Here is a 20,704-nt window from a genome sequence, read left to right on the forward strand (position 1 = left end):
TTAGGTGTGTAAAATCAGGTTAAACATAAATTGTGCCTGGGTATGGATCAGTTGCCTATACAGAAGCTATGTGTTCATGCACACTAACATCGAGAACAGTTCAGTCACGGTTGTGTATGTTTAAATGACGCACACATTTATTTATTTTTTATTAAAAGGTTATTAATAAAAGTGTACAGTCATTTTGACCCACCTATTAAAGCGAATGGCACACTTTGCTATTTTTGAAGTTGACAGCAAGACTATGGTTAAAGGGCCATGTAGAAGAAGTCTTCTGCAGGTAAAGTATAGCAACAGTTGTGTAGAGTGTGTTTTTCTCTTTGGTGCAAAAGCCCCAACAGAAGTAGTAGAAAATACAGCAGGGAAATTATATGTTTTTATTGTGAAGTTGGGCATATAACCAGACTTAACATAACATTTCAAGGTGTTGTTGTCAGAGTCAAGTAAAAACAGAAAAAGGGTGAAAACAAAAAAAACACATTGAAAGTTAAACTTCCTTTCTGAACTTTTCTGCACCCTCTTCATGATGTCATGGAAAGGTTTTTTCTTCCATAACATCTATGTTATTTTATGATGTTGATAACATGTAGTGCCCCATAAAAGCAGCCCTGATGCTGATTTTCAAATGTCAGTTCAAAACGTTACATGATATTCTGCTTATTTTCTGATCCCATTATAATATAAAAAGCAGACAATATTGTCCCAGGTGTGGTGGATTAAAGCAGATTGTAGTTTCCTACAGACATGAGCTTTCTTTTAAAAGCGCATTAGGCGCAAAATGTTTCATATTTTAAAAAATCATTGTAAATGTGATGTTGTAAATAAAAAATATGGAAGCTCAAGTAAGCCTAATGCAAAATTTTAGATTTCTAGTACTTGGCTGCTTTTAGGAAGACAGAGATTTGTGTGCAGTCCTATCAATACACATGTAACATGGCTACATGTAGGACAGCATAGACATGTCCTTAATTGAACTTTCAGTTTAGATGGGGAATCTGTTCTATGAATGCATCCTATATTCTTTTTATTTCTCAATTGTGGACTGCAAGTTCAGTTTTAAAGTCTGCAGTTACCTACCTGAGGCAACAGATTAACCAATACATCAATCATCTGAGATACCACCAAATTTGAATACACATGCATGCACATGTGCTCAAACACACAAATCACATCTATTCTCCTAGTCTTTAATCTCATCCTACTCCACCCTCAGACTAAGGTCTGATTACCAGGGTCAATTTGGGACTTTCCTCTTTCCACTGAAGTGTGGAGCGGGCAACGGAAAGTCAAGCTGTTGTTTAAAGTCCCTAAAACACCCTGATACTAGACAAACATGCTCAGCAGCTGTTAGGGCACTCAACCATTATGGTCTCCTCGAAAGGTATCATTGTGCATGAAAAATACTGGCCAACCTCTTTTGCAGCCAGTCTCATTGGGAACACACACTTTACAGAGTGTACTGATGAATGAATTAGACACTGGGTGAATTCTACTGATCTTCAACAGCATAACAGCATACACATATAAGTAAACAAAATAACTCACATAAACAATTAAATCATAGAGGTGCAGTATTCTGATTGCACCATCCATTGTTATATGGTGAATGCCAAGCTGGCATCAGTTAAATCATGTGTCCTCCTATACAGACACAAAACAATGAAAAGAGGACCCCCTTGTGACAGAAGGGCGAAGGTGCAACTACAATCTTAAAAATATATATTTATATTCAAGATAAAGTCTAGTCTGTGGTCCAAGTCTATCACGTAGCATTTTAGGTAAATGATGGCTGTAGTGGAGTTGTTTTGTAAGTGAAACGTGCATGGTTCTAGTAAAGACCATAAATATTGAGGCTATTACCCCTTAAGAAGTTAATACCTAGAGCTGGGTCCTCTATGTGAGCCAGTAAATAACGTTCAACAGTCATTAGATTAAAATGCATTGACAGGTTAGCCATATGTGTATTTGCTGCTATAGCAATTGGTTACTGACAAAAGCACTGATGTACTAACCACTAAAACTAGTCTCACACCAAGACACTTTATTGTTCACAAACCCCCAAATCCAGATCCTGGAGGCCTTGGCTCAAAAACATTAAGTTTATCAACTTAAATTATTGACATTATATAAATGAAAGAATAACTGGGAGAATTTCTCTCAAATAGTCGGGATCCTTTAGAGGAAAGATGTTTCACTCTGCACTCTAAATCTGGTGTCAGGACAAAAATATGTTAGCCGGAAAATTTAAACATCACAAACTTTAATATAACTTACTTAAATGAAGGAAAAGCCCATTCAGAAATACCCTTAATTTCCTCATTACTGCCATGTTCTTTAGTAAACAAACTCTAGTCTGTCATTAGTTTTAGAGGTATTTGATCATAAAATGTTTTGGCCTGACGATGGCGCTAAATGAAAAGGTAAGAAACCGACAAAGTGAATACGATTCATTCTTAGGACACATGCAAAATCATATTTCACAGCAATCCATTCAGTGATAGGCGATACATTTCAATACCACAGACATCGACCTCATGATAGTGGAAAGTCAGCAGTCATTAGGATAAGTCGTCTGAAAACTACGAATGTTCATTTAAAAAATATTACAGGTTGTGGGTGCGTTAGAAGACCAACACTGCGATCTCTAGAGGTTAAGAATAAGATGCCACAGTTCATGTCAAACGGTGATGAAATACCGTTTGAATCCAATCTACAATGTTTAAAGTGTTGCCTGCTAAAACTCAGGTGAGGAGGAGGATCTTTGTACTTCAATATCTATGGGCTAGAACTTTGACCTTTACTTTTCACTTCCCATGCTTTTCTCTCTGTGAGTAAGTAGTCCACCTGTCTGGATATTGTTACACAGGCCATACACACCACTTTCATTCTTAGTAAATGTGTAATTTTGAGTCCACACCTCTCTGTCTTCCTCCCTCCCCTTCCCTCTCTGTCTCTCTCTCTCTTTCTCTCTGCTTGTGTGCCTGAGCAGTAGAGCAAAGAAAACAAACCTGTTTGTCTGGCTTCAACCAGGAAACCAATCAAAGGTTGTACCAAGTAGAGAGAGAGACGGTGACATCAAGAAAAATAGACAGAGAAGAAACAGCCACGCCATGACAGAGAACATGTTTCCGCTGTGTGTAGATGTCTCAGACCTGTGGACCCAGAAAATGTAGGACTGCTGTGCTGCTGAGAAGTACGTATGACTATTGGTGAAGAGTGTGCTCTGATAAATAGGGGCCAAGGAAAGCTCAGTGTGTAGGGGTGGGTAGAGTCAGGAGGCAAATGAGTGGGATGGTCAAAGTTAAGAACTGTTTCTGTCAGCCTCTGATTGTTTTTAGTTCACTCTTTCTCATGGTCAGCTGTTCGTATTGCAGTGTTGGTGTTGTCAGAGTCTTTAATAGAGCCTTAACAGGCCCAACAGACGTAGGCCGTGGTTCTTAGCTTTTAAGATGCTGTAAGAGCACTTGCTGTCCTTTCTTTGATGAGGTAATGCTGTTAGATTATTATTATCATTAAATATGGATGCTGTTTAAAGATATTAAGATCTGTGAATTTCATCTATAACTGAGAACTCAAAATCCGGGTTAAAAAAAAACAACTGTCAACTTAAACCCTCAGACACCTCTAACTTCTGCTCAGACACATCCAGGCATTTATGAACATCATACTTTCACATCTGTCATCACAATAGGATCCTTGTTATTTATTGTCCCTCCCCCACACATATACAGACTGACATTTAAGGTGGTTTTGGTTCAGTTTCAAACACACATCCGCAAAATGATGGCGGCAGCAGGTTCAGGAGCGTCTAAGAGTCCAAGATTGAGCTCTGAGCCCCCTACCAGTGGAGACCGGCGGCTGGTGGACAAGGCCCTGAAAAGACTTACTAAGCTCCACGAACTGTGCACTCAGCCCCGGCTTGGCCTGAGGAACAGTCCACCATATCTGCCAGACCTGGTATCTGAGACAAAAACGATGCTCACACTGGTTTGGAACCCCTACCGAAGTTCCAGGGCGGGAGGCTGCCAGTTGGCTCGCGGAGATGAGGCCACCTACCTGAGGATCCATGTCCGAAATCTGCTGGACAAGACAGAAAAGGCTGTGCTGCTGTTTAAAGAGGGACGGGAGAAGATATATGAGGAGTCATCCACTTACAGGTAAGAATGTTTCTGGCTGACACCTACAGACACTAGAGACTCCAGAGAAGCACATGTTAGTAGGAAGTTTTGTTTTTTAAATTTTTAAAGTCATTAACAACATTTAGCGTCTTTTGCCAAAAAATCACTTTATCTTACTTTTATAGAAATCTTTTATCAAGTGCTTCATTCTTTCACACATGACTGTGTTACCAACCTCACATGTTGTTCATTTAGTATAAAAATCCGTAGAGCTGAAATTAGAGAGAATTAATTAAGAATTATTTAGTTGACCAGGAGTAAATTAAATAGAAACATTGACTTTTAAGAAACTGTTTCCCCTTTCTAAAATATGAATATTTGCAACTTGTTTGATTGTAAATTGAACACCTTTAAGTCTTAGACTGATGGTTGGACAAGATGTTTGAAGACATCGCCTTGGGCTCTCAGAACTTGCGATAGACATTTTTCACCAATCTTATAGAATAAATGATTAAATATCTAATTAATAATTGGGAGCTTAATAATACAAATTAGCGTCAGCATCATTTATCAGCTATAAAATATATTTTTCTATTCAAAAGACTTGTTGTTTTGAGATGGTGTTTGATGCCGCTCCACCTAAATGGAGGACTTTAAAGGAATTTCATTCATGGTCATCATAGTGCTTACACACATTTAAGACATTATAATAGATTACAATCAATAGTGACAACTTTTTGAAGAAACAGCATCACTGTAGGACAGGTTTCACTCTTTATAGGAATTTCTCTCTTTTGTTCTGATAAAACTTTATCTAAAAAGTTTTCCATGACATCTGTAGTGATGTATGAGAATTTTGTTTTTTTGGGGGGGGAAACGTATTGTTTATTAATTTGACCTTGTGAAATCACTTTTCTTTTTGCCACCTGCTTTGACAGTCTGTAGGTGACTGTAGCGCAAAACAGAGGCTGCTCATCCCTTAAATTTGGTCCCCTTTAATGGGACTGGTTCTTGGACTATTAACATCCTTAACACTCTTCAAAAAGGTCAAGAAGTCCAAAAATAGTCTAATTTGTGACTAAAATAAATAGTCACAAATCTTAAAGCTTGACAGCTAGGATAGAGGCTGTGATCCCTTTAACACTGAATCAAAGACACTAGAACCTGAGCTATGGAACTATCCATCTATAGATCCCATCTATTAAAATACATTATACATGTGCTCACACCACTTGACTCACATAAAGACTTATTTATGTGTCAGAGGAAAACTGAACGACCACTTTAAGGAGGTTTTGGATTGCCTAAATAGACTTTTTATCTGGAGTTTGTGTCGCGTTCACTGCTCCTGTTGGGACTACTAATGCTGTAGATGGAAAAAGGGGCCAAACCTGCATCTTTGTGATGCTAATGTGGGGAAAATAGAAACAGAAAGAACAACCTCTGAATGGAAGCAGCTTGGGACAAATATTTTCTAGTTCCATCCACTGTGTCTTCACAAATAACGCTTGGCGCTTCTGTCATTATATCTTCTAACCTGCATGTGGCCTAAATACTAGATGTGGAGTGCTAGATTATAACCCAATCTTTTCTGTAGTCAGTACTAACATTTCAACATTTTGACAAACAGCGCGTCTTGATCAGTGTAAAAAGTCTTAATCTTAGTATTCATCGCTGTATTATTATAATTCCATGTATGCATGTAAGCATCTGCACATCTTATCTGTCTTTAGCAGAATTATGCGACAATATGATCATGTCATGATTGTATTTCATGCAAAAAAAACTTCAGGAGAAAGGATTTAATTCATCCTACATCATGTATGTTGTACAGAAGAAGTGAGCCGGCTGTTTCAAGCGGCTAAGGTGTTTCAAGCAGGTATATATACATAAATACATACATATACATATATATACTTGGTATAAGAAGAGATGGTATAACAATTTTCATGTAAAAATATATGTTGTCCATCATAAGTGAGGGAAAATGTCCACACAATAGCAGGCTATTTCAAGCGGCTAAGATGTTTCAAGGAAATATATACATATATACAGTACATATATACATACACATACATACATATACATATGTATGCATAAATACTTGGTATAACAAGAAAGGGTATAACAATTTTCATGTAAAAATTTACGTTGTACAGCAAAAGTGAGGAAAATCCACTGGCTATTATATATACATACACACAGTTTCCTCACTTCTGCTACATTTTTACATGAAAATTGTTATACCATCTTTTATCAAGCAGAATAAAAACAAAAAGACAAAAAAAGCCATATTTAAAGAGTTGTTTCGTCATCTTCATCTGCACACACAAGATAACAGATGGCTTTGTCACCGCAGTCATGCCTGCATGGGCAATCATGTGGCAAATTCGCACAGTGCTATGTGTAATGTGGCTAAGACAAATTGTGCAAATATCCTCTTTTGTGTTTTTTAGAATGTCCTGCTTTATTGTCTTCTTTTTTGGAGCTCGTTCACCCAAAGACTCAAGCCAGTAAGCTGTTATTTGCTGCTGCTATTTATACCTCTGACCATGCTTTTTCTCATGGTATTGATAGCTAAGTGTTAAAATAACTTAGCCTTTAGCACTAAAATTTTGGTCAGGTCACCAAGATAAAAACAGAAGTAAGATGTGAGTGATTATGGAGGTAACAGAAACCGACAGTGTGAGGTTTAACAGCCAGACGATTATTGTCTGTGACACACCGAAAGTTTTGAACCTCATCTGACTGGAATTTTAAGATACATACATGCAAATGTGCAAACGCATATGCACTGGAAACTATCAGATTTCTTATATGAAACCGACATACACTTAACATTTATACAGCCTTATGTTAACAGATTAGTTTTGCTGATGTGGTCATGTAAAATAAAATTTTCACTGCTGTTGTAAATAATGTGAAACCATTTTTTTAGATCAACTGAGTAGACTAAGAAGTCCAGATTTTTCCTGGAGTGGAAGTGAAAAGAAAAAATAATAGTAATTCTCGTACATTGCCGTTTCGTTGCCGTCGTCGTTTAATGTTATTTCACCTTCGAGCTGTTAAGTTTAGGTTTAAATTAATTTATTAATTAATGAATAAACACCTGGAAATAAAATAGTGGTGTACTGCTAAAGATTTTTGCATTCAATTAGCATCTGCACACTATGTTTCTGTGTGGTCTGTTACCAGCAAAGATAAAGATGTGGTGCAGGCAAGGCATAGGTATGTCATTGAAACAGTAAAACGTTAGCAAATAAACACTGAAAACAGATCTCAGTGGGCTTTACAACACTAAATTGATTTGAGTTTAGAAATTTAGAGATCGCTTTAGGCACTAAACTAAACTTGCTGTGCCTGATAATACATAAGAAGAATTTTACTTACTGGTGCATGAAAGCACCGTATAACCATAAATAGATAGTTATGTACAGTATAGTATACGATTTTACCATTTAGGTGCTGGAGATCTAACAGTGTTCAAAAATGACAAATGTTTATTTTCTCTGTGTAATATAAGTGAACTTTTTAAGGTGAACAGCACATTTTAGATAATTTATTTTAAGGAACACTGATCAAGCTGATGAAAAATGTCTTTAAGACCAATTTAATTGATTACTGTAGCGCAACACATTGATTGTCCAGCTTCACTAGTGGAAGTAATTTGTCCAAACCGATATTTGCATTGGTGTATGAACTGTAAACGCACCACAACCCTTCTCTAGTTTACATGTTATTTTTAAGCACATGGTCGAGCCAAAGTGAGAGATGTGGCTTACACATTTCCTCCTTTCTTACTCTCCTCTCCTCAACACCATAGAGGTTTCTTCATTAAGGTGCAAAGTATATGACAAACTTTCATCCAACCAAGTGTGCCAGATGTGTAGAATATGTCCAAGATAAGAATTTGTTTTACAGACATCTTGAGATGAAGATAAAGTTCCCTTATAGGCCTAACTGTACAGTTACGGCTAAACTTATGTTACTTTACTTTAATTAACTTAATGTTAATAGCACAAATATGGTTTTGGTTGTTTTGAAACATCTACAAAATATAACAAAGAATCACTGCAGTCTGTTTGATTACATAAAAAATAAAACATGTAGAGACAATTTTGTGTTGAAAATGAAAGTTTGCTTCCACTCAAACATGTTTTGTGTTTATTCCTTTTTCACCTGCGTTTGACCTTAAAAGAGAACAAAGAAGTCACTTACAAAACATCTAGTGTCCAGTACTATAGTTACACTCGTCTGGAGGGAAGTTTTAAATATACTCCTGAGACTATATTTATATGTTGTGTGTTTGTCGTGTGTTTAGCACTGGTGTGATTGTAGATAGTTGTGTGTAAGGTTCCCTGTTGCATATAGCTGCATAGCAGTAGAAAACATGACACGTATAAAAATAAAGTGTGAAGTGGTTACAGACTTGTAAAGTGAAGTTGATGGAATACGTTAGAAGAGTATAGAAAGAGTGCTGAGACCTGTAAATACTGGCCTGAAGTGACACTCAGTCCACTGGAACATTTTGTGGTATTTACAGACAAGCATGCATCAGAGAGCATCCTGTTTGCTAGCTGGACCGCTGTATGTGTTTGTGCATCTATGGAACGCATTAGCAGTGTATTCAATTGTACAACAGAGTTTTTCATTTAAAACTGCAGCTGTAGAATTTTATTTGCTCAATTTCTACACCTTTTATTTATTGCAAGTAGACAATAGCACACAGCTGTAAATTCTTACGTGGTTTGACACATAATTTCACACACACTGCAAGTTGATGTGTCCCAACACGAAGCTAGTGATACTTCAAGCAATAGCAGTAATGATAAATAAGAGTTAAAATTATAAAAGAAAAAATTATTAAGAATATAAGAACTAGATGTGTAAAGTGAGGATTATTTAAAGGCAGGTGAATATAGAAAGTACTGTCATCTAACTGTCATGTGCATGTTTGTATTTTTTTAATACCATAGGGACAGAAAGCATTATCATTTCTGGGCAGAGTGTATCTAATTCTGCTTCGCAAACATTAACCGAAAGTCTGATATGTCTGTCTTTCTCAGGAGGAACTTAACCAAGTTGTCCTTGCTGTTCAGTCACATGCTGTGGGAGCTGAAGGGCATATTTCCTGGGGCATGTTTTCAGGGCGACAACTACAGGGTGACGAAGTCAGAGGCTGACGAGTTTTGGAGGTTTTCATTTGGAAACAAGTAAGTGTGTTAAATTTTCATGATGACGGAATATTTTGTGACATTTTTTTCTGTGTTCAGCCACATTAGTTTCATATTACCTACATGTTTTAACAGGTGTATAGTTCAGTGGAGGTTTTTCAAAGAGCATCTGCGGAGTGTACATCCATTTGAGGAAGGGATGGAGTCCATGGCTCTGAAGTCAACTATAGATCTCACCTGTAATGACCACATATCTGTGTTTGAGTTTGATATCTTCACTCGACTGTTTCAGGTGAGATCAAAGTTTCTAATACAGGCGCTACAATGATTATTTAAAGGAATAGTTTGATAATATGAGAAATACACTTATTCCCTTTCTTTGGTGAGAATTGTTTATAAAGACTATTATCATATTCACTACTACTGTAGTAGTAGTAGTCATAGTAGTAGTAGTAGCACATCTATACAGTAAATATGAAGCTACCGCAAGCAGCCAGTTAGCTTAGATTCAAGACTGGAAATGGGGAAACACTTAGCCTGGCTCGCTCTTTAAACGTAACAAAATCCACATGCATTCACAAGATAAAGTATCAGTTTCAAATTTTAAAATCTGATCTGATTTTCCCCGAAGTCACAAACATCAACATACACAACATTTCTATGCTGATAAAACACAGTCATAATATTTCAGGTATTTAATAAATGCAGCCAAGTAAAATAAATAAATAAATAAAATAAAATTAATGGCAACAGAGTTTTAATAACTGGATGAACCACCTTTGGCAGCAATAACTCAAGCTAGTGCTTTTCATAGACCATCACAGAACTGCTCTAGCTGAGAAATAATATTAGGGTGTCCGGTGTGAACAGGTTTTTTGAGGTCGTTCCACAGCCTCCCTACTCGATTCCTGGTTCTGGGCTCCGTCAGGGGCATGGTTCTTTTTTACACTTCTATGGAAAGTAACCACAGTGCCAAGTTGTCTACATTTATAACAATATGTCTGTGGACTGATGATAACAGAAACTCTGAGATTATTAAGTAACCCTTCCTATCTTCATGCAAATCAACAACTCCTGATCAAAGGCCTCCTGAGATCTCTTTTTTGCGAAGAAAAACATTTGGTGGTTTGTGCAGAAAACCAAGGAATTGCAAACAATGTTTTTTCTTTTGAAAGTTTTCATTACATTTCATATAAAAAAAGAAGTGTAGAAATTGTTAAATGCAGCTGTATGTCATATCCCTTTATTATCCCATGTTTCTTGTCTACCCCTCTACTGCTACAACTACAACGAAAGATAAAATATCCCAAAAATATCTTTAAAAAAGAGAAAGGTAATGTGCCACGCTATTTTTGGGGTAAAACCAGATAAATAGATAGATAGATCTTCAACATCTGAACAATTTTGTGCATCTGATTGTGGAGAGGTTCCGTTGACACTTCTTGTGAAGTCAGACTAATATGACTAATATCTGAAGAACTGTGCAGAGCGTGACAGAGTGTAGCAGACCATAGAAGAGAATAATGGGACTGATTGGATAATTTGAAGTGTCATACCAGTGCTATCTCACATTACATTGTTGTTGTTGTTGTTAATTCTCAAGTCTGACCTCTTTTAGCCCTGGAGGTCACTTTTGAGGAACTGGAACCAGCTAGCTGTGACCCATCCAGGCTACATGGCCTTCCTTACCTATGACCAGGTTGTAGCTCGTCTGGAACACTACCTGCATAGACCTGGAAGGTTAGGATGACCTATGCTACATATTTTTCAAATATGAAAATAGCACAGATCATAGTGGTTTGCTAACCGCTTGAGTTAAATCTGGTAATTGATTTTAGTTTTAAAAATAAAGTGCTTAAAGCAACATCGAGCTACATTACACTCCAAAAACCCTTTAGAAAAAATGTTTCATTATTTTTAAATAGAAATATAGAACCAAATATAAACCAAAGTAACAGTATGAGCAAAACAATCATACGGCCCAAAACAAATTCATGTTTAAGTAACTTATCTGCAAACCTAATTGTTTAAAACTCTCTATGTTTATTTCATTGTTGCTTTCCTGTCATGTAAACAAGTGTGATTCCCTTACAGCTATATCTTCCGCCTGAGCTGCACAAGAATGGGCCAGTGGGCTATTGGCCATGTGACTATTGAAGGGGGCATCGTCCAGACCATTCCCGAGAATACACCTCTCTACCAAGCCCTCATTCAGGGCTTCAGGGAGGGCTGGTAAAGACAAATACACTCAGATCTCTCATTTATTTCCCCTTTTTGTGGTTTGTCTAAATGCTGCATTTTTCCTGTGCATGCAGCTACCTGTATCCAGATGGCCGTGATGTGAACCCTGACCTGACAGGTTTGGGTGAAACAGCCCAGAGGAGCAAAGTTAAAGTTACAGAAGTAAGCAGAAGCTCTTTATTTATATCTCAGTGTTACTGTAAACTGCCGGTGGCAAACAAAAAATATAGCTCATATCTCTTGTTTCACCATCGCCACAACAACAGGAGCAGTATGAGCTCTACTGTGAGATCGGCAGCACCTTCCAGCTGTGTAAGATCTGTGCAGAGAGGGATAAGGACACTCGTATCCAGCCCTGCGGGCATCTCCTGTGCCAACCTTGCCTCACAGGCTGGCAGGTATGATGATGGTTCACTTAATAATTGTAGCTTGTCAAACAGACAATCCAGCTTTAAAACCAAACGCTAATCTTTATCAACCACATGCTCATGCTGATTTGCTAAAATAAGGCACAGTGTTACCGTAATAGTTGTTATGTGTTCAGTAATGTGAAACAGTCTGGGTTGACTAAACTAGATTTATTTTTGTAGACCAATATTAAAATCAGCTCTGACATAGTTTGATTGTAGGTTGCAGGCCTACTCTACTGTAAGAGTGTTGGTTATTTGAATGTGGTTTGGGGTTAAAAAAAAAAAAATCATATTTAACAAATCACGATAAGTGAAACTCCCACACTATAAGAAAATGTTGTGTTGTTTTAACATTTACAGGCATTGGATAAAATAACATTGCAGTGTCAACTGTGACATATGCAAAACAACTGCTGTTTCCATGCACTGGGTACCACTTCTGCACACAACTTAACTTACTGTAAACCAATACACTAAAAACCTTAATGCCTACAGAATCTTTAGCATTTTATTCAAATATAAAATTGTAGAAAGAGTTTTTTAGCTGAGCAAAACTTTAATTTAAAGTGCATCTATATCCACTTATTCCCATTCCAGTCAACTATCAATTTGAAGGCACTGCCTTCACCAGATTAGCACAGTTTTTTGCACATTGCACCAGATTCTAAAAACATAGAAATATTCAGAACATCTGTGGTTGTGATTAAGGTCAAAATGCACCCACAAACATGTCAACTCCCCAGTCCTCTCAGACCACAAAAGAAGCTATGGACTCACTCCTACACTTTTTGCATAACTGCGTAGTTTGATTATTCACTGGAAAGCTTTAATAATTCACAAAAAGAGGGTTGTTAAATGATAGCTGCTTCATTTTATCACAAACCCTAAAGGTCTGTCTATATATCACAATATTGTTGTCATGCATACAGCATGTGCTTATGCACATTTGCTCCAACAATGGGGCTTCCCCGACTTCCTGCTTCCTCTTTTGGTGACAGAGTGATGTTGTAGACATCCAATCAGAATTCGTTTGGCAGCGTCATGCTGTAGTACTATTTCTGTCAAGCAGCCAGCGAGTGGCCTCCCATCAATTCAGGAGGTGTTTATATTTTTGCAAAGGTGCAGAGCAGCATGTCCTGACATTTGGCTGAGGACTTCCTGTGTGAGCTAAGCCTCACATCCTCCCTGAACTATGTCGGTCACATTCGTTTTGATACAGCGTGTGTGAGAGAGAGGGAGAAGGAGAGAAAGACATATGCACAAGAAAATGGGGGTATGGCTTCATGGACTTTACACTACAGTGGAAAAGCTGGAAATTAGCCTTAATTAAGACACGATTTACACACACTTTATTCGCTTTTAGAAAATAACTTATTATTTTAAAATAATTCAGACACAATTTCTTCTGCACGCATCTCCAGCTGCATCGACTGTAGGTAGGTTGTGTCGACCTAAAAGTTCTATCACGTCTTTCAAACTGGTGTGCAGCAAGCTAAAGTTTGAATTGAGACTGGGGACCTAGGGAACTGCTTAGCCTGGAAGTCTTCAAAAGTACTAAAATCCACATGCACGCAACACTAAAGTTTATATTATATCTTGTTTAGTTCAAACAAAAAAAAACAACTAATAATAAAAGAAGAAAGCAAATTGCATCTAAATCCTCGCCACACAAATGCATGATATGAGCATCCTCCAGCTGGGGAAACACAAAGTCTTTGGGCTAGAAATAAAAAAAAAGGAAACGTTACAACGATTCACTCTCATCTTAGCATTTGTGGAAAACCACAATCTACAGTGTCTGTTGAACATGGTATTTTCCACTCCTTCATCTTTCGAAAAACTGATAGCTTTGTTCTGTGAAGGCATGCCCAGCATGTTCCACTATACACAGTTCAAAGGACATGAAGCGGTAATGCGTGACAGTGGGTCTTCACATTCACGTAGTGTTTCCATTACTCTGCCCATGACCTGTCATTGATAACTATCTAGCAGAAGTCAGCTGGCCACACCTGCCCATACTGTCGCTGCGACATCAGAGGAACAGAGACCATACTCATCGAGCCCTACCTGCCAGGTAGCGGTCCCTGGGAGGAGGAGGAGGAGGATGATGAAGATGATGCAGAGGAGGACCATGAGGACATTGAACTGGTGGTGAAGGAAATGGCTGCCCTGAAAAAGGTGTGGGAATTTGATTTTTTGCAATATATATATATATGCCCACTGTTTTGCTCAATTATAGCCACGCTAGCAAGTGATAATGTAAGTTACTTTGGGCCAAATGAATGAAGCTTGAAGCATTTATTTGTTTTTGTACATTCATAACTCGCAGACAAAGAATAGTCATGACTTTGGTGACCCTGGACTGATTCTAATCTGGTACACTTGTACATGCCCTAAGTGATTGAGTGAGTGCTGAGACATCTCAAAAACAGACAGACACAATTCATTTTTGCACAGATTGCACATTTCAATTTGGAATGACCTGGCATTCTTTGATTTCATATACATTTTTAAGAGGAAAGTTTTAATCGGTAAAGACGCACTCAGTGAATGCATGCATAAGTCAGCAGGAACTAGCTCTGTAGTCTACTCCTACTCTTTTGCTACCTACCTACAAGTCAAATATTTACAAAGCAAATCCAAACTAGGACAATTTAACCAATTATTTAAAATAATAATAATGGTAAAATGAAAATTAAAACACTTACTCTGTAAATAAAGAGAATTAAAAGGGAAAAGTTACCCTGATTGTGCATCTCGATCCCACTTCAGCACCACGCCATTTCACCTGGGACTATCAACTTGAAGTCTGGAGACATATTAATAAAATACATTCTGGTTTGTTACCACCTGTTACATGCATTGTCCTAAATGTTAGCACACCTGCCTTCCTAGTAGGAGGGAACATTAATCTATGACTAACACAGAAAACGCGACCTGAAACAGCATTTTGGTTTTAAAATAAAGCAACAACGTTCCAACAAACCATGTGAAACACAATAAGCCGAGTACTGCCGGAGAATTACGCTTCCCTGAGATGAATTTATTACCTTAATGAGAGCCTCTGTCGTGGGCATTGGTAGCCACAGGATATATTGTTATATCTGGCATAATTTTGTAGAGCTTAGCTCAAAAGTGATTTCACACTTTACGTGTGTGACTTGCTCAAAGAGAAGCAGAGAAGATATACTATAAATATAAAGAGAAAAAAAAAAGGTCTAAAATTGCTCTGGCACTAAATATTACTTGAACTGCAGCCTGCTTCTCGTGCCTTATATCTAGGTTAGTATCAGATGAGAAGAGCTGATTCTTTTTAGTGCTAATGAGGAGAGAGGTCCACAACATGAGACACCATTTTACTATAAATGTAGTGAAACAGCTCCCGTACACCAAGAGCAGGCATCCTGAGAAATAGCACCAATGTGTGCTTTAAGTTTACCAAACATGCAACAACAGCAATGGTCAGTTCAGTTTTTGATCACGGCACTATGATGAATTCAATTTGAGCAGCCACTTAGACTCACGGATGGACTGATTACATTTTATGGTCAAAGATTAAGGTCACTGTGACCTTGTGCGTGTCTATTACTGTGAACACCATAAAGTCGCCACTTGGGTCCATATGGACTCACAAAATTACTTTAACATTTATCTATTTATTGCTTCAGTGACCTCTTTAGGTTAAAATTGTAATTTCTCTCTCTTTTTTTTTTTATTTACCTGAAAACTGTATCATAACTGTGGGCTACTTTTTTCTCCGTTGTATTTGGAAAATGTTAGCCTGCGACGCTGCTAAACATGATAAACATCTTGACAACAAATCTTGTCACCATTTTTTTGCAAATTAGCAGGCTGATAATAGCGTTTGATAACGCTGCTATGTAAAGCCACAGAGCATAGCTAACATTGTTTTTCTGTGTTTTTCTGTCCCTTTGGTTATATCACTTTTTTTTTTACTTCTACCACATTGTGGTACCTAAGTGAGTTAGCAGAAGTGTAACTTAAAAATGGACATATTAAACTCCTTGTTGTCTCCTGCATTTTTGTATCTCTCTCAAATGAAGAGATTAAAGCATTATTTATTCATTCTCACTGACTATTACAGCTTCTCTCCCTCATATCAACAGCTCTCAAGTCTGGATTATCAGATTCCCAGCTCCCACCTCAGCGCTCCACCTCTTCCCCCTAAATACATCCCAGCTACACACTGTCCATCTCCCTCCAGCCAATCTCAGGCAGCAGAAACCAAGATGCTGGCCAAACACTTCCACTCCGGCTCAGTAGGTTCAGTAAGTTATTTGCATATTGTTGCTGTGTTATGTCTTTCTGGTTTGATGGAAGTGATCGTTTTCTCCACTGCCCACAGAGACTCAACTCTGAGCAACGTTAATTCCTGCGCAGTTCTGCAGATTCACCAACTGTAGTTTCAGTGCAGTAATATTTATGTTTCCTATCAACAGGATCACAGTCACAGTGAAACACGTAGAAAATACAAACAACAGACCAGTATGAACAGGTACGACATACTACAGCAGTAAGTAGCCTTTGGGGGTTTAAATGTGGGCATGTGACAGTTCTACAGACTCACTGCTACAGCGATCTCCTTCCTAAGAAAAGCATAACATGCTGTATATACGTACCACTAGGAATCAGGCAGAGGAGTCAACCACCAGCGAGGAGGGGAACTTCAGTGGGACATCTCTGCCACACTCACTCTCCCAGAGGTGATTGACAGCTGTCTGCTATGAGATTCACAGCACAGTAACCTGTGCATGTTTTCAGTGTGGTTCAAATTAATGCACTAATTCAACTCAATGCCTGTGTTGTCGTTTTTTGTTTTTTTGTTTTTGCACAGTGTCGAATACCTCACAGAAGCATCGTTCCCCCCTTCGTCTCAGAGAAATGTTGACAGTAAGCTATAAATTTGCACTCTGCAGGGTCACATACAGTTTTGGCAATAAATTGAGATTACGCCACAATATTTAGAAATTCCTATTCAAAGAAGATGTAAATAACATAATCTCCTAGAATTGAATCAGAGTAGATGCTATTGTTGTTTAAAAGTTGCTTTATCTCATTTCAAAATCAAATGTCAGCACAGAAAGAGGGTTGAGAGATTATGGAAAATACAGTCCTTCTTATCTCTTTAGGTTTTTAGACTTCTTGTGTAAATGAGTGCATTCTAGTATGACCTGTTTTTGTGTTTGTGTGTAGGTGTAGCAGCATGGCTCGGCCCCTCTAACCCAGTCAAAGAGAGAAGAAGAGAGAAGGATGAAAAGAGAGCAGGTCTCAGAAAAGACAAATATGGCCTCAGTGAAATGACGAGAACAATGTCATCCTGACAAAGAGGTAGAAAACACACCACTGCAGTGTAAAGACTTTTAAAATGAATAGCGAAATACCTGGAAACTAAAATGTCTTCGGTTGAGAAATTTGCTGTTGGTGACTTTGTTTTGACGTCATGTTTAACTGTCAGTGACCATGTGCCACAGTTGAGACCCGAGGGTGGGACAGACTGAGGCTCAATGAGGCCTCCTACTGTTCAGGAATTACACAGTGTCATGATTATCTCCTGAACTGCGTCAGTACTGATTCCAAAACGTAGTCTCACACAGGCTTCTTATAGGCGAAGCATTTTCTGAGCCTCCATGCAATAACAAAAAATAATTAAATATTTAATTATACAATCGAAGAGGTGAAGTAAAATACCCAGAATATATAAAAAGTAGATATATGCTACCTCATCATTTAACCTATACTATACGTTTGTTCTTCTAAATGTTACCCGAGTAAACCTTTTGACACAATCTTATTTTGTAGTAAAATCAAACAAATAAACCTGTAACTGCTTTTAAGTTGTTTCATGTGGTGTTTTTTCTCCCATTATAGACATGAAAATAGGAACAGTCAAATGAAAAGTGACTATACAGCAAGTGGTTTTATTTAGTTTTCTATGTTCCGGTACCAGTGTGTTGTGTTTGGATGTTTGGAGGAGAAAACGTCAAAGGAAAACCAGTGAAAACTGTTAATTTCTTTAGGAGTAGGCGGCCATAATGTCTTCAATCCAGTAGAGGTACTCGCACAGTTTGACATAGACGCCAGGGGAGTTAGGCAGGGCACATCCCCGACCCCATGACACCAGACCATGAACCTGTCCATCACACACCAGAGGGCTGCCAGAGTCACCCTGACAAACACAGAGGTAACAAATATGACCAGCTATACAGTGATTAAGCCCTCTACAGATTTCATTTGTCTTTAACTGTGGTCTCAGTTGGTTTCCAACTCACATTGCATGCATCTCTGCCTCCCTCCATGTATCCAGCACACATCATCCTGCGTGTGATCATGCCGGGATAGGCGTCCTCACATTCCTGATCGTCCAATACGGACACATCCAAACACTGCAGATTGGTGGGCAGGTTCACTGTAATAGGCAGAGTGTAAACATAAGGTAAAAACCGAGATGTCTGTGGAATTCAGTAGATACAAACACATTTTAAGAATACACAAAGCTACTTCACAGTGATGAAGGGCTAATTGTTAAAATGTCAATAAACCATTTAACTGATCCGTCCCATAGCCAGGAGAAGCATTTAAATCAGCACAAACAATTAACAGTTATTGTTCTCAGTCTGCATTTATCTCCACAGCTGAGGTTCAGCTGTGTGCAGCTATGGGTGGGGGGGGAATCCAAATGCTTTAATAAAGAGAAATGTGACTGAGGCTTACAGGTAACCAGTCAGGCAGGTACAGGTGATGTAAACGGGTAGGCATGCAGGTAAATAAATAGGTTCAGGATCAAAAACTAACAATCAGGTACCAAATAAACACACTGACTCGTGTTACATTGTCTGACAGGGAGCATGGATCACTGGCTCTAAGTTTCATAAACTGGAAACAGGTGTGTGAGTTGGTGCTAGAAACAGGAGGGAAGGAGGGACCTCTGGTGGCTGGATGGAGAATGACAGGAGACATGAAGGCCAAAAAACAACACAGGGTGGAGACAGGAATGGTGACGTCTAAAAATGAGTATCACTGACAGTATTGATGTTATCTGTTCTAGTCTCTGTTTTAAGAAGTTCCCTGCCACACATGCACAATACTGCACATCGGACTGACACAACATGCTGTTGTTGAAGTGTCAAGTCAGGAAGAAGAACTTCAAAATGAATTTATTAATCAACACACCCTCCAATTTCTATGCTGCCCCAGCAAGCCCTTTGGCACTTTGACTGCTGCACCTACATAGATCAAAATAACAGCTTGGACACGCACAAACTTCACACTTTTCATTGGACCTATACAGCACATCAGTCTCACTTACAGATTGAAAACGTTTACACATTCTAGCTGTAGCTGTTGATAAATAATTGATAATAAATTATTAAAAGCAGCAACCCACCCTCGCCATCCATGGCAGTGTTACCCCAGCCAGACACAGAGCAACTGAGCCCTGCATATGGGCACCCTGTGGGCAATGAGATGGGAGCGACTGCCTCTGTCACCTCCACAGGGTGGAAGAGCTTGATCAGCATGATGTCATAATCCAGAGTCTGGTAGTCATAGCTGCACACAAAGAAATACAACAGGCTTTTTCTGTTTCTCGCCAGCGACTGAATTAATCAAATTATCATTAAATTGTGCAAAATGAAAATGAAAACTAAGACAGTGTGGTAAATGTTTTGACTCACTCAGGGTGCCAGATAATGGTGTCAGTCTTCATAAGCTGCTCTGTGCCCTCAAACACTCGCACATTGTGTTCTCCCAGCATGATCTGCATGTAATAGGGACTGACAGACGAGGTGAAATACAGTGGAAAACGTGAGAGCAGAACAAAGCTTTAAGTATTATATTGATTGCAACTCTACAATAATTTTAATTATCAAATACCACACATTTTATTTTTAGATTTATCACAGGTGTCTCTCTCTTTTTTTATCTAATTTGTCAAAATGCATAAAACCAAGAAAGACAAGTGTCTTGACAAGCAACAAATTAAAAACTAAAACACAGCAATAGAAGAGAATCATGCATATAATATTTTTAAGCTATTTCATCTACATCATTAGAGACTTACTTGTACCAACAGTGGGCAACAGAGAGGACCCACTGTTTGTTGATGAGAACCCCACCACAGAAATGGTAGCCATAATTGAGGGAGGCCATGTATGGACGCGAGTGAGGCTCACACTCCTGCCCACCGATGATTCGACCAACTTCACGGGGAACTGCCACTGTCACACACAGACATAGTCTCCAAAGTATTTAGCATCCATGGCCGTGCATGTGTATGTGTTCTCACATGTATAATCGTATGTGCATTTATGTTTATTGTGAATGTGTGTATTTCTTTGTCTTTACCAGCAGCTCCAACCATCAGCAGCAGAGCCAGGAGTCTCATGGTGTCTGGTGAATGAGCAGAAGACACCTGGACACACCCCAGCTCATATTTATACCCCACCAGCCCTGCTTTCCTCCACCTGCTCCTCCTCCATCTCCTTTTTCTGTTGACTTCATCTGTGTCCTTACACTGTGTGCTTAACTTGTGGCATCAAGCGTCAACCCAAATCTACTCTCTTATCACTCTGTTATCGTGCTCCACTTCTGTCCTATCGTACCATTCTCCCTGCTGTTATGTCATGAGCGCACATCATTTACAGCCTCCATTTAACACATTTAACATCTGTTTTTACGTTTAGTGTGGGTTCTGTTTTTTGCACACAGTGAAAACAGTTTAACTGTGTGAAAAAAGAAAAAT

At 38.5% G+C, this 20,704-nt stretch overlaps 2 protein-coding genes across 8 annotated transcripts; one reads left to right on the forward strand and one right to left on the reverse strand.

The window, feature by feature from the left end:
• The first annotated feature begins 3,006 nt into the window (after nucleotides 1-3,006).
• Nucleotides 3,007-17,798, forward strand: cblc (Cbl proto-oncogene C, E3 ubiquitin protein ligase). 7 transcript variants are annotated; one of them, XM_026371408.1, is made up of 14 exons: nucleotides 3,007-3,193; nucleotides 3,732-4,157; nucleotides 9,185-9,331; nucleotides 9,428-9,584; nucleotides 10,911-11,032; nucleotides 11,387-11,524; nucleotides 11,608-11,695; nucleotides 11,800-11,931; nucleotides 13,933-14,121; nucleotides 16,071-16,232; nucleotides 16,404-16,477; nucleotides 16,590-16,667; nucleotides 16,799-16,854; nucleotides 17,158-17,798. In XM_026371408.1, exons 2-14 carry the CDS (start codon nucleotides 3,781-3,783, stop codon nucleotides 17,283-17,285), a joined length of 1,848 nt encoding a protein of 615 aa, XP_026227193.1. In that variant the 5' UTR covers nucleotides 3,007-3,193; nucleotides 3,732-3,780; the 3' UTR covers nucleotides 17,286-17,798. The 7 variants fall into 7 exon arrangements, with proteins under 7 accessions (XP_026227193.1, XP_026227192.1, XP_026227196.1 ...); XM_026371407.1 differs by having other exon boundaries at nucleotides 3,760-4,157; XM_026371413.1 differs by having other exon boundaries at nucleotides 3,008-3,193; nucleotides 3,913-4,157.
• A 57-nt stretch (nucleotides 17,799-17,855) lies between these two features.
• LOC113169747 (trypsin-like) lies at nucleotides 17,856-20,389 on the reverse strand. The gene is made up of 6 exons (XM_026371414.1): nucleotides 20,308-20,389; nucleotides 20,024-20,180; nucleotides 19,638-19,736; nucleotides 19,349-19,512; nucleotides 18,234-18,370; nucleotides 17,856-18,130 (listed from the first exon to the last, which is right to left on the reverse strand). Exons 1-6 carry the CDS (start codon nucleotides 20,345-20,347, stop codon nucleotides 17,978-17,980), a joined length of 750 nt encoding a protein of 249 aa, XP_026227199.1. The 5' UTR covers nucleotides 20,348-20,389; the 3' UTR covers nucleotides 17,856-17,977.
• Between the last annotated feature and the right edge of the window lie 315 nt (nucleotides 20,390-20,704).

Source organism: Anabas testudineus, chromosome 16 (assembly GCF_900324465.2).
Source record: "Anabas testudineus chromosome 16, fAnaTes1.2, whole genome shotgun sequence".
NCBI classification, from domain to species: domain Eukaryota; kingdom Metazoa; phylum Chordata; class Actinopteri; order Anabantiformes; family Anabantidae; genus Anabas; species Anabas testudineus.